This window comes from Scyliorhinus torazame, chromosome 14 (assembly GCF_047496885.1).
Source record: "Scyliorhinus torazame isolate Kashiwa2021f chromosome 14, sScyTor2.1, whole genome shotgun sequence".
Lineage (NCBI taxonomy): Eukaryota > Metazoa > Chordata > Chondrichthyes > Carcharhiniformes > Scyliorhinidae > Scyliorhinus > Scyliorhinus torazame.
The window spans coordinates 81,683,272-81,697,696 of NC_092720.1; the positions used below are offsets into that span (position 1 = coordinate 81,683,272).

At 52.5% G+C, this 14,425-nt stretch overlaps 1 protein-coding gene across 6 annotated transcripts in view; it reads right to left on the reverse strand.

Moving 5' to 3' along the window:
- veph1 (ventricular zone expressed PH domain-containing 1) overlaps positions 1-14,425 on the reverse strand; it is a 403,802-nt gene that overhangs the window by 33,339 nt on the left and 356,038 nt on the right. For all 6 annotated transcript variants that reach the window (XM_072474424.1, XM_072474420.1, XM_072474419.1 and 3 more), the window contains one exon: positions 8,355-8,472. In XM_072474424.1, the coding sequence (XP_072330525.1) occupies positions 8,355-8,472 (118 nt within the window). The remainder of the gene's footprint in view (positions 1-8,354; positions 8,473-14,425) is intronic.

A 14,425-nucleotide genomic window follows, 5' to 3' on the forward strand; every position in this document is an offset into this window, starting at 1 on the left:
TCACCCTGAGCGTGCCATCACCGAGGCCGCAACACCGCCCGTCCAGAGCAAGGTCTGGCGTGCGCGAATCAGAGTCGGCGCTTGGCTGCTCCCCATCTGGAGTCCGGTCTGCCTTCCGTCGATGCCCCCCGTCCGGAGTCCCAACAGGTTCACTGGAGGCAGCCGAGATTCCCTGAAGCTGCACTTCTGGAGTCGGAACATGCAGGAATGCACCAACCAGTGGAGAGGGTCGAGCCGTCGAGGGTGGAAACGGTGCGCCGCCACCGCAGTCGTCAGTGGTCCCACCGTGATCGTCGAGTGCCTCGGTACGCACTAGGCGAGGTCCGTCACCTTGCACCTTTTGCATGGGAAGTGGGATGCTGTCGTCACTCGTCTCACATCCCGTGGATAGATCCTCATTAGCAGCTTGCTGTTCACTAGGGTTGGGTAAATTGTCAGAGTTTTCATCTGGTGGTGCACACCATGTCGGTGGACTGTCATTGTCTTGCCGTTGTCCTTCATTTGGGCTTTTCTTCTTTGGAATTTTAAATCTTCCCCCAGACATTGCAGAACCTTGTTTATTACCCCCAAATTCTCCCATAGGTATGGTCTCGAATATAGGATCCAATGTTTCTCTCGACATTGTACTATTTTCCAAAGAACATTCCGTTTCACTTTTCTTCTCAGGTGCCTCATGTGTATCTTTGTCTAATGTACATGCCTTCATGGTCTCTGGGTCTGATTTTGCTGGGACTGGCATGGTCACAGTCTCTCTTTTACTGTTCTCAATTGCCCACCTTATACTCCCCATACATAACTGCTTAATCACTGGGGTTAGTGTGGTACAATGGATAATCGGGTCGACCTTATCTGCATCTTCACCATTAGTGGAAAGCACACTTGGTTCACTTGACACTGCTGTGGGTTTTAAATTCGTTATCTGGCTACTCGATGTCGGTGTCCTCAGGATTCTTGCTCCAATGTTCTGCTCAATAATCAGTGGAGCGTGTATAGGTTCAATGCAATTAATGTTCCCCTCAAGGTTTGAAGAGTCATTACTGACTAACTGCTGGTCTCCGAAGTTGGGATTTTGCGGTGTTGTGTTGAAGGGAGACATTTGTCCCTGCTGTAGATATGATTCAGGTTGTGTTATTTCCATTACCTGAGGATCAATGTCTTGTCCATTTTTTCGATCCGTACTAAAACACTGGCAATTCTCAGTCTGCTCCTTGCAAGTTAAACATTCAATTAATTTCGTTAGCAAATCCTCAGCATCCTTCTGTGGCCGTGCAGCATTATTAATCTCTGTTCGGCTATAATGATCCTGAAGGTCAGCGCATAAACCTTTTTTCTTCGGGCTTGGACGAGGCGATTCCTTTGGCTTGTCTTCAGTTGGGCTTGAACAGTCTTCAGCGCTGTGCCCTTCATTGTAGCATGAGAGACCGTCATGTTCATGCTGCTGTGTAGTGGAGCATGGTAGGCTGTTATAGCCTTCTTGCTGTTCACGTGAGCATGGCAGACTTGCATCGTCTGCCGCTGGTTGGTCAGGAGAGGTTGCTAGACCCTCATGGTCTTGTTCCTGCAAGGACTGCGCTCTGGAGTCTTGCGTTCCTTCCATCGTGGAGTCCGTCCACGAGCTCTCTGTGGAGGCTTGTGACACTGGAGTCACTTCTTGTTCGTGCAAGGACTGCGCTCTGGAGTCTTGCGTTGCTTCTATCGTGGAGGCTGTCCACGAGCTCTCTGTGGAGGCTTGTGACACTGGAGTCACTTCTTGTTCGTGCAAGGACTGCGCTCTGGAGTCTTGCGTTGCTTCTATCGTGGAGGCTGTCCACGAGCTCTCTGTGGAGGCTTGTGACACTGGAGTCACTTCTTGTTCGTGCAAGGACTGCGCTCTGGAGTCTTGCATTTCTGCAATTGTGGAGTCTGTCCACGAGCTTGCTGTGGAAGCTTGTGACACTGGAGTCACTTCTGGTTCATGCGAGGACTGCACTCTGGAGTCTTGCATGTCTTCTTTCATAGAGTCGGGAACGTTGAGCGGGACGTGGACCACGCTCTGTGTGGCAGCAGGGCACTCTCCGTGTGCTTGCACCGCTCCCTGTCTGTTAATGTCAGGCTGCAGCATCATCCGGTACTGATAAGTTGGAACGTCATATCTGCTGGATTGAAGATCCTCAAATCCGAAAAATGAATCCGCATCTGCGTCGGATTCAATGTGGGGGCCGCCAATGTGCAACACGAAAGGTTCGTCCGAGTCATAGTCATATAGGACCACGGAGCTATCATTGGGCTCGCGAGGTCCGGAAACACTGTAAAGATCGTCATCGAAGTATTCAAGGTCGGAATCATCGGCTTGTGCGTAGGTAACTGCTTGTCGGAGGGTTCTTCGGAGGTCAAATTCATCTCCTGGGTCAATTTGCGGCACTGTGCTGTCATTCCAGGTGAGGGAAGGTTGTTTTACAGCTTTAACAGATTTTTGTTTTTTTGATTTGGGACGTTTCCCTTTTAAATTGGATTTGGGACATTTCCCTTTTAAATTGGTGCAGTCTGGGGCCTCTGACATCCTGACGCTCGGTATGTAGCACGTAGGAAGTGACTGCGCATGCTCAGATCGCTGTTCCTTTACCGATGGCCGTTTTCTTGACTGCGCATGCGCAGCATCTCGCGCATGCGCAAACGAAACTTCCGGTTCTGCGCACTTCTCGCGCAACTGTGCTAGCGTTATACCTTTAGCAAGATGGCCGCCGACCTCGACCCAGCCTTCTCTCAGGCCCGGGATTTCGGCCTCTGGGAATTCGGGCTCCGGGATCCCAGCCACGAGGTGAGTACTGCAGCTTTTCTTACCTTTATTTGCCGATTGGATTGCGTTTTCTTCACAGTACTTGGAGAATTTGCCCAGGACTGCCTGGTAATCGTACCTTTGCTGCCTCCTGAAGAACCTGAACCTTCTGAATATTTCTCTTGCCCTTGCACCGGCGATGGTGAGGAGAAATTCAATTTTTTCCCTATCATCCAGGTCTTTGAGTTCAGCTGCCACCAGGAACAATTCGAACATTTGCCGGAATCGCCGCCAGTTTTCGCGGAGGTCGCCGTGGCACTGGAGCGCCTGCGGAACCGGGAGCTCGTACATCATGCCTGGGCACTGCTGGTTGTCTGTGTACACGGAGGTATGCCGGCAGGTATCGATCCACTCCTGTACCATGTGGTGTTGGGTGCTCTGGTGCACAGATGAGCCAACACAGTTGTATGTGGTACAACTCTATTTTATTATAACTCTTATAATACAGTTCGTTCTGGATACTCTGCACGTGCTGTCTCCCTGAGTGTGTTTGGCAATAGATGTGTCCTGGTTCTCCTCTGCAGCTAATACTGACCACCGGGGGTCGTGTCTGTGCTTTTATATCTTTTTGTCATTGGTTGTGGTGTTGTGTGTTCTGATTTGTCTGTTGGTGTGTCTATCATGATGTGTGTGTTTGAATATCATGACACTTATAATCTCACTCCAGTCAGGTTCACAGGAGGCGAGGGCTCTGCACATATTGGGTGCAGGACTCAGCTGGTTCCTTTGTGCCGTCTTCATCTTTGTGAAGATGGACAATCCAACCTCGCACATGTCGGTCGTTGTGAAGGACAAAGGCATGTTTTACTCAGCTCCGGATACTCCTCGGAGAAGCTACTCCAGAATGCTGACAGTTCCATTGATTGTGCAGTGTTTTTAATGTGCTGTCAGTCAGTTCAGTCAGCTTCATTTGGGGTCAGGCTTGCCAGTCCATTTCCAGTTTCCTTACTAATGCTATTTTCTTCTGTCGCAGCAGTTTGGGGAACATGTAGTAATTTTGGCTTTGCACTTGCAATTGCCAAACTTTGAATGAGTTTTGGAAAGCTGAAAGTGATCATCATCCTTCCCTTGCAATTTGAGGCTCAGTTCATTTACAATTGAAAAGGTGTCTGCAAGGTCAGACATAGTTAGCATCCAAGTTTCATCAGCAAACAAATCAGCCAAAGAGGACAATTTCTCGAGGAGGAAAGCGTGGATTTTGTACCTCAGTTCGTAAACTTCGAGTAGCTCCCCTGTTGACTGATCAATACAGTAACTCTTCAAGCTGATGAAGTCCACCGTCTTTGGGGTTGACTGGTCCCTGTTTCGCTTCAATTCTAAAAAGTCAGCAAAAAACTGATAGCCACTCTTCAGTACACAGAGGGTGACGATGTGATGATTGCCCATGACTTTCATTATATCCTTTGCCAAACGTTCAGTTCTGCCCATGATTAAACCCTGAGGAATATATACTCTCTCCAAATCACGTGAGTAATGTTTAGGGATGCAAAACAGATCAAGGTCATAGCCTTGTTCATCATCGGTGATCACCACGCAGTCAGCCGCCGCCATGCCACGATCGCACTTTGACCCCGAGTTCAGGTCCCAACACTCCCGGGCCGCTTGCGCACTGATGAGTGGGCATTCATGCGCAGTGCGCCCACATTTTTTTAGCTGGTTGCAGCCGACATTGTTAAAAGCCGGCAGCTGCGGCTGTTGCACGTGAATTACCGCCATCGGAAACGCCACGATGGCTGGCTCCGCGACCCTCTTGACACCCGCCCGCGAGTCATGACCCCCACTTTGAAAATGCCTGGTTTAGAACAAAGGGTCATACAAATTAAGTACAAGTGATGTAGCACAGAGCACGGAAGAAACTTTTGGAACGGCATCACATTGTATAATATACTATTGGAGTTAGTTGCTGATGGGTTTGGGCAGTCAAGGTTTTGAGTGCTGTTGTTCAATGGAAAATATTTCCTCCCAGGAAAGATCAACTGAAACAGACATTGTACTAACGTTAAAAGGAGAATAATCTTCTGGTTCCAGCAACGTGGTCAGAATTGGGATAATCCTGTCCTTGCTGACATATCTAAGTTACCACAGGGCTGAAAATAATTATCAACTGGGGCTTAGAAACCTCCGTGATAACCTTTACTGGGATAGGTATTCAGGATTTGAAACTTTGAGGAGAGCAGAAATATTTCTGCACCACACCCAAATGTTTCTTATTAAACTCTTCAGGGGGAGAAGTTCATTTTTCTAGCACAACTATGCATTGCATTGATTCCTCAGCCCCTGGGGATTTGTCTCAAGTCTGTGGACACAAGTGAATTTTTCCTCCATTGTGCTCAATGTTCAGATCCCATACTGCCATCCAAGGTTTTCAGGAAGTTAAATGTCAATTTGTCAATTTAATTCACAGAATCGTGGAACTCTATAGCTTAGAAGAAGGCAGTCTCGTCCATTGAGCCAATGCCAGCAGCTTGAAATAGTTAAACGTTCACAGTGCCATTCCCTTTTTCAATTATTTCTCCATTTCCCTTTTAAAAGCTATTACGGATTCTGCTCCAACTATATTTTTCTTCCAATAAATCTGTGCTCAAAAGTCTTGGGAGGGAATTCTCCGTTTGAAAGAGTAAGTGCTGATGCCGGGACTGAATCGCGAGTGTTATACGGTCCCGGAGCAATTCAGGACACGTTGCTGGGGAAGCACCGACGCCACTTGGAAGTAGTGCAATTCCAACGTATGTCGGGATGTGATATAACAGGGTCGGGATCAGCACTGGAGAGCCCGACAAGCAGGGGCTGTATATAGGCACTCCACTCCCCACACACTCTCATCCCAACCAAGAAGATGGCACTAGTTGCACTGGAGCATGCCCATCCTGTTGATGGGTCAGTTGGGGCCAGAGGCTACCTAGGGAGGCTGCCTTGGGGAGGCACCCATACAACCCGTGGTGCTAGGTTCAGTGGGCAGTCAGCGGCATGTGCAGCCGCATGGCAATGGATGTCCGTGCCCAGCCACCCCGACCCCATGGCCCACTGCCTGGTCGCCTCCTGCCACTCCCCTGGCCCTGGGAGATGCCCCCCCCACCCCCCCCGTGTGCCCCCCCCCCACTGCCCCAGCCAGTGGCACAACTGTTTGCCTACAATAGTGATGTTGGGCACTTTTCGTACCCCGCCCTCGCCGTCCACCACCCTCCTGGGTGGGGGTGACATTGCCCATGAGTGGGGACCCACAAGCTCACTTAAAGATCTGGGCACCCTTTCAAAAAGGCAGCCCGATCTCGGAGTTCAGCTCCCCAGTGCTGAAACAAATTCGAAGTGTGGGCTAAACTGGTGAGAAACTCCCCAGGGCGGACCACCCCACCGTGTGTTGTTCGGCGGTGGGGACGGACCGCCAGCAGGAACTAGCACCCCTCGCAGCCGGGAAACCCATGCGCTGGCATGGGACTGGAATTTACCGCCAGTGGGAACAGCCGGTAAATCCCACCCTAAGTGCCGTTTGAGAGAGGTGGGGAACTCGCCGGGGAAACTCCCTGAAAAACCCACCACAAATGAACTGAGAAATGTTTCCGTTAAATTCCGCCCCTGAATGGTGTGGGGCACAGCCACCAGGTTGTCATTTTCCCCTGAACTGGCCAATTAATGACCGATGGTCAGGCTCAACATTCCATTAATGGCACTGGTTAATTCTCAAAACATGGGAGCCCATAAGATGTTCTCCAGCACAGAAGCAGCAGAAGGTTGCCTTTTTAGCGAGGAGAGAGAGAGTGAGAGAGATCGCCCCTAACAGAGGCATCTTCTCAGAAACAGATTTAGTTTTTAAGATTTCAAACGTGCCCTGAACTGCTGGGCCACTATTGTGGAGTGAGAGCCACGCTTGGATGAAATAGAGTGTTGGGTTTTCATCTTGTATCCCGATGGCAGAGCCTGTCCCTGCACCGGTGGATGTGGAGCAGTCTTTGGTGAGGCCCTCACAGATCCCCAAACCAAGAGGATGTTGGTTAAGAGTTTCAGCAGCCAGAGATCTGAGCAGCCTGCTTCTGCCTCTCATAAAGACACAGGGGTCTCAACATGTGTACTTAGCAGCAAAAGACAGATTGAAGATTTGTAGTTGCGCAAGGGTTTGCTCATGGGTGCGTCACAGAATGTTAGATTGTTATGCTTCTGCTTATGTTTTGAGCCACAAATGTTATTCATTGATAGCAGTTTCCCATTGAGTAAAGTTTTGCCTGCTGTCTGCCAAGTGACCTTTTCATCTGTAATGAATGTTAAGAGGGATACGTGCCTGTAAAACAGATGCTTTGCTGGTTTCAGGACTGTTGTGTTCTTTTGGTGCTTGAAAATAAGCTGCACATTGATTGAAGAACTTACAGTTCACAAACTCTCCCTGAGGAGTTGGGGTGTATTGATTTCTACGTGTGTGCAGTCAATGACGCCCTGCACCTGAGGGGAAATCAGTCTGAGCTGCTACCGGGGCATCACGCAGTTAAAGACAAAAATTCCAGTTAAACCAGCTGTTAGTTGTCTGTCAACATAATAAAATTGACAACTCGCCTTTGAGGGGATTTTTTTCATGCAGCTTAATATGTTTGGCGGGAGTCCCCATGCCCCCATGCCCCCCCCCCATCATAGCGTGTTTCACGGCAGAGAGAGGCAGGCTGCCATTGGTCGGCAGCAGGGTCTGTGACCTTAAGAGAAATGTACAGAACTGTAAGGGTTAATGTTATGTCCAAATCAACCACTAGAAGGAGCCAGATGCAGAACTATATAAAGCATCAATGCTTTCTGGGAGAGTGCTGAGGAGAAGGCTAGAGGAAAAAACTGTAGGAAAGCTAGTGTGAGTGAGAGCAGATCAGAGTTATTGTATTGGTATAGAGATTAGTGGCAGATGAGTGTACATTATATGTTTGTCAATTCTTTATTATATAATAATATTTGATTATTGTCACAAGGAGGCTTCAATGAAGTTACTGTGAAAAGCCCCTAGTCGCCACATTCCGGCGCCTGTTCGGGGAGACCGGTACGGGAATTGAATCCGCCTTGCTGCCTACGAGGTTGAATTAAATTAAATAGTGTAAATAAATATTGACCTTTGTTTAATGCAAAAGCTAATGTTGTCTTCGTGAACACTACGCCAACCATCCTAGGATCTGAACCACAAAGAACACCACAGGATCATCTGATCCCACCGCTGTCAATGGGGTTTCCCGTTTTATGCACCCGCCAGCGAGAACTGGTGGAAAATTACAGCCACTGTGGGCCAATGCATAATTCAGTGGTTTGGCGCTGGCTTCCCAACAGGCCGGTATTAACTGCCACTCTATTATTACTTTAAGTTAAAATTCTCTCCATCCCATATTTCCTCCCATTTGTTTCCTCCCTTGTGACTGACGTTTTAAAAATCCAATTTGCTCCCTTCCCCCGAATTCCATTTAACTTTTGACATAGTTTCCTGTGTGGCACATTGTCAAAGGCTTTCTAAAAATTCACATACACCAAGTAAAGACACATTTTTGGGGTAAGCTTTAGGTAAAATTATTGATATTCTTACCTGTTGCCTTTTCAGGATTGTTACACATGAAGCACTGCCAGACGCCAGCTTCCTCACTGTAACCGAACAAGTCAAAAAATCTCACGTCTTCAAGATGCATCTGCAGCCTGTCCAGATCCTGTTTAAATATTAATAATACATTTTTTCCCGGTTCACAAAAAAGTAAGGACATATTAATCAGCTCACTTCCAGTTCAGCGAGAAATTCAGCTAGTTTACTCAGGATTTAGGTGAAGAATTCGGATGATTCTATTTATTTTACCATTTTGAGGAAGAAAAAATTTTCTTGCCATATCCTTCTCCTCAACAGGAGTTGACAAGGTCAGGAATCTGCTCCAGCATCGACACTGAAGCTATGAATTAGCTGCTGGAAGATGTGCAACAACGGCACAGGCAAAACACCACCCTTGTAGACCTTGGGCTGGATTCTCCGTTCCTGAGGCAAAGTGCCCACGCCAACGGAAGATCCGACGGGAAAATCGGTGTGAAACCCTCACCGATTCCGCTACCGATGAGGGGCTAGCACCGGCGCCGCGTGAAACACCCACAGAATGCGCGGAAAATGGTTGGGGAATCGACAGGTCCGTTCGGCACATGCGCAGGGCTGACAGGCTGCATGCTTTCGCCTAAACCTGCCACACACCCATCGATCGCGCCGGGAAAAGCGGCGGCAGCTGTGCTGGACCGCATACCTGCCCACCCTGACCCCACAGCCCACCCCCTGGTCACCCCCCACCACTCACCCCAGCCCAGGCCAGTGGCATGGATCGCGGCCGAGTGTGGCGGTGCTGGACACAGCCTGGTGCCCTCTCTCTCCCTCCACAAGCCCCACGCCAGGCTCACGACCGCAATTCAACGTTAATTGGTGCACTTAACGAGGCCGCACAGGCTTCTTGCCGCCAACAAAGGCTCGCCAGCTGATTCACCGGGACCGCATTCGCCAACGCCCGCTAACAAGGTCGAGCAGCATCTAAGGTGCACTTGCTCAGCGAACCTCAGCAAGATGCGGGGATGCTGACTTGGGAGGGCTCCTGGACGCGGTGGGGACCAGGAGGGATGTCCTGTTCCCTCGAGCGTCCTGGAGGGTCAGCCATAGGGCAGCCAGTGCTGCCTGGGATGAGGTGGCAGCAGCTCTGAGCTCGGGGAGTGTGATCAGGAGGACTGGGATCCAGTGCCGAAAATAGGTTAATGACCTACACCAGGCAGCTTGAGTGAGTCGACACCAACGCCCCACCACCCTTCCCCCACAAAGGAGCATCCACCCCTCAACAACCTATGTGACCCCCAGCCCATCACCACCCCCTCCTTCAACCTCCCCAACCCTCCCTCAACACCCCTCTCCCACCACTGTGAACCACACGTGTGGCTAACAATGTCCCATCTCTGTCTCTCAGGAAAAGCTCTCCCATAATCGGTGTGAGAGGGCCCAGATTGGCGGAGGGGTGCCGGACTTAAAAATCCTCACCCCCTTCGAGGAGCGTGTCTTGGAGGTGACTGGTGTGGCCGAGGACAGGGCGGTCACCCATGTGGAGGCTGGCAGACGCCGCAGAAGTGAGAAGAAACCAGGCTCCACCCGGGGCACCTGTCAAACACGAGTTGTTATAGCCTTACTGACTGGCCCATCACCCCACTGACCACATGTCCATTCTCCCACAGGTCCTTCAGCCGATTGCGCTGGTCCATCCCAGGCGGTGCCCTCTCCTGCCTCCCACAAGACCACCTCGGAGGAAGGCTCTGAGAATGCCACCCTTGTAGTCGCTGCACAGCTGTCATCCCCACCCTCCACAAGCGCAGATACACACACCTCGGTGGGACATGTTAGTGGACAGGCTTTGGGGGCCCGATCTGATGAGCACCACACTGCTCCTGATGCACATCAGCTGGAGGCAGGAACCCCCCCCCCCCCCCAGGCGAGACAGCAGTCGGAGGCCTGCTGGATCCCCCCCCCAGGCGAGACAGCAGTCGGAGGGCTGCTGGATCCCCCCCTGGGTCCCAGCCTGATGCTGAGCCTGTGGTACAGAAGTACTCGGAGCTGATGGAGACGATAGACAGCAGCCGGGACATTCAGAGGGTCCAGCAGACCCATAACCACTTTGAGGAGTCTCAGAGTCTACGGGCACATGAGAATTCATCGGCAATGTGTAGTACTGAGGCCCACACTGTGGCGACCGCAGTGGGCAGCCTGGTGCACGATGTTGGCACCATGCGTGAAGGTGTCCAAGGCGTTGCTCAGTCACTGATGGCCATGACTGAGGGTCTCGGCTGAATGTCCGACCCGCTGGAGGGATGTGACCCAGTACCAGGCTGATCTTGATGAGCCGCTGTGGAGATGGGCATGGCCGAGGCGCTGTGGAGCTCGTCCCAGTTACAGGTGGGCATTGCCGAGGCGCTGCAGAGCATGTCCCAGTCACTGAGGAGCATCGCCAAGGGCGTCAACACGATGATGCAGACCATGGGGAACCGCCAGAACTGGCAGAGCCAGATGATGCAGGGGCAGCCAGGACTCGAACCACCTGCCCCTCCATACCAAGGTGAACCTTAGTGCCCTATGGGCACCGACTGGGAGGAGAGGGCGCTGAGTGCCAACCCGGACCTGTCCCATGGAGTGGCGACGGTGGCCACCAGCTCTCCCGAGTTCTACCCGTAGGACACGGGACAGGGCGGCATGTCTGTGAATGTGCTGCCGGCAAGTGAGCCGGGGCCCTCCGGACCCAGAGGACGTCTGCCACGGGCATCGAAGGCCACGAGATGAAGGCTGCCTCCACCTCTGACGTGCATCTTGGGGAGACACCTAGATGTAACTGTAGACCTAGGAAGTAAAGCACGTTGAAGAGCACTGGGGGAGGGGTGGGAAGGGGAGGGTGGGGGAATGGTACCATTGGGAGAGTGGGGACTTGTATCATACGTTACACACCCTTCCGCACAACCGTTATGACGCCTCTGTCATTTTCCTCTGCAATGGAGGCTGACCTCCAATCCCTTGGCCCATCTCTCCAAGCATCCCCCCCCCCCCCCCCCCCCCGTTCCCGTGGCACCCACCCACCCACCCTTCAGTCGTGGACATGTCCCTGGAGCTGGCTCCCACCCCCTGGGTGTTCGGATGCGGGCTGCTGCGTGTGTGGTATTGCCTCCCGCAGTGTTCAGGCACAGTGTCCAGGCATCAAGTTGTGGTTGGGATGCTAGGCAATGACTCCTACATGCTACATGGCCTGCCCTCCCATAGGAATCCACTTGGGTTGTGTGGAGTGCTCACTTAACCATAATTGCCAATTCCCTATCAGCAGTAGCCTTCACCCGCAAGGCCAGAGGTCTCGACATTTCCGGGGGTTATGTGCGGTTCTTGGGGCAGACAGGCAGGGACAAGGGTTTGCTCCGGAACGGGTAAACATAATCTAGGGATTGGCATGGTGGTGCCGCAAGTGGTTGCCCCCCTGTACCTCCCCTTCCACCTTCCTATGGTGGCCCATCCTTGTGGAGGGTCCCCCACCTCCAGCCGAAGGTCCCGCAACCCCCACCGAGCACTGGAGTGGAAAGTCCAGCACCCCCGGGCTCTTTGCCTGCTGCTGGACCCCCAAATCTGGAAGTCCCCCCCCCCCACCCCTCAAACCCGGCAACCACCATTTTGGGGAGGGGGTGAGAATAGGGGAGGGTTGTAATTTGCACATTTATGGTTCACAAAGGCAGCTGCATCTGTAAAACTACAGCTGCCTTCAGACAGAAGCAATTTTCATGACTGGATTACTCCAAAATACAACTCGGGGATTTGGAGTTTTTAAGTAAAGGTCTCTCAGGCTCCTGGCTGCTCACATTACTGAGTACTGCCTGTGTCTTTTAAATGCTCAGAAGGCCTTTGGTTCTCTCGCAACCCATCCAGGCCGCCCCTCTGGACACCCTCATACCCCAGCCTATCATCCTGGGCCAAGTTTAATCAGGAGTCCATAAGGTGTTGGCTCTCCTCAGAAATGCTCCCCCATTGCAGCGGAAGCAGGGGATCAACAGAGCTCCCCCAACCAGTGGATACCCGCCTACCACCAGCTCCCCATTCGTAAATCGGACCGTCCATACGCTGCCTTCGAGGCAGACGGCCGCCTCTATCACTTCCTCAGGGTTCCCTTTGGCATCACCAATGGGGTCTCGGTCTTCCAAAGGGAGATGGACCGAATGGTCGACCGGTACGGGTTGCGGGCCACCTTTCCGTACCTAGACAACGTCACCATCTGCGGCCATGATCAGCAGGACCACGACGCCAACCTTGCTAAATTTCTCCACACTGCTACTCTCCTAAACCTCACCTACAACAAGGAGAAGTGCGTGTTTAGCACGAACCGCTTAGCCATCCTCGGCTATGTGGTCCAGAACGGAGTTCTGGGGCCCGATCCCGACCGCATGCGCCCCCTCATGGAGCTCCTCCTCCCCCACTGCCTCAAGGCCCACAAACGCTGCCTGAGGTTCTTTTCGTACAACGCTCAGTGGGTCCCAAACTATGCGGACAAGGCCCGCCCACTAATACAGTCCACCCAGTTTCCCCTGACGGCTGAGGCCCAACAGGCCTTCGCCCGTATCAGAGCCGATATCGCCAAGGCCGGGATGCACGCAGTCGACGAGAAACTGCCCTTTCAAGTAGAGAGCGACGCATTAGACGTCGCCCTAGCCGCCACCCTCAATCAGGCAGGCCCATGGCATTCTTTTCCCGCACCCTTCATGCCTCAGAAATTCGGCACTCATCCGTCAAAAAAGAGGCCCAAGCTATCGTTGAAGCTGTGTGGCATTGGAGGCATTACCTGGCCGGCAGGAGATTCACTCTCCTCATTGACCAATGGTCGGTAGCCTTCGTGTTCAATAACACATAGCGGGGCAAGATCAAGAATGATAAGATCTTGAGGTGGAGGATCGAGCTCTCCACCTACAATTACGAAATGTTGTATCGCCCCGGTAAGTTCAACGAGCCCCCAGACGCCCTATCCCGAGGTACATGTGCCAGCGCACAGGTAGACCGACTCCGGACCCTGCACGACAGTCTTTCGGTTGTATCATTTAATAAAGGCCCGCAACCTGCCCTACTCCGTTGAGGAAGTACGGACAATCACCAGGGACTGACAGGTCTGTGCGGAGTGCAAGCCGCACTTCTACCGGCCGGACAGTGCGCGCCTGGTGAAGGCCTCCCGCCCCTTTGAGCGCCTCAGTGTGGATTTCAAAGGGCCCCTCCCCTCCACCGACCGTAACACGTATTTTCTCAGTGTGGTCGATGAGTACTCCAGATTCCCCTTCGCCACCCCATGCCCCGATATGACGTCTGCCACCGTCATCAAAGCCCTCAACACAATCTTCACTCTGTTCGGTTTCCCCGCCTACATCCACAGTGACAGGGGATCCTTCATGAGCGATGAGCTGCGTCAGTTCCTGCTCAGCAGGGGTATCGCCTCCAGCAGAACGTCAAGCTGCAACGCCCGGGGAAACGGACAGGTAGAGAGGGAGAATGGGACGATATGGAGGGCCGTCCAACTGGCCCTACGGTCCAGGAAACTCCCGTCCTCCCGCTGGCAGGAGGTCCTCCCTGATGCACTCCATTCCATTCGGTCACTACTGTGCACCGCCACGAACAATACACCCCATGAACGTCTTTTTGCCTTCCCCAGGAAGTCCACATCTAGGGTGTCGCTCCCGACTTGGCTCGCAGCTCCAGGACCCGTCCTGCTCCGTAGGCATGTCCGACTCCACAAGGTGGACCTGTTGGTGGAATGGGTGTAATTGCTCCATGCAAACCCCCAGTATGCCTACGTGGCGTACCCCGACGGTCGCCAGGATACTGTCTCCCTCAGGGAACTGGCACCAGCAGGTCACACACACCCCACCCCACCTGGTGCTCCCAGCAACAACCCCTCTGGGACCATCCGTCCTCCCCCTGCCTTCCTCGAGGATGAAGAGGATTTTGGCATGCTCCCGGAGGCTCCGGCCATCAGACCAGCATTTGCATCGCCGCCACCACTACGTCGCTCCCAGCGGCACATCAAGGCCCCGGACCGGTTAAACCTCTAACTGGTCCACTGGACTTCAAAAGACATTTTTTTCCCT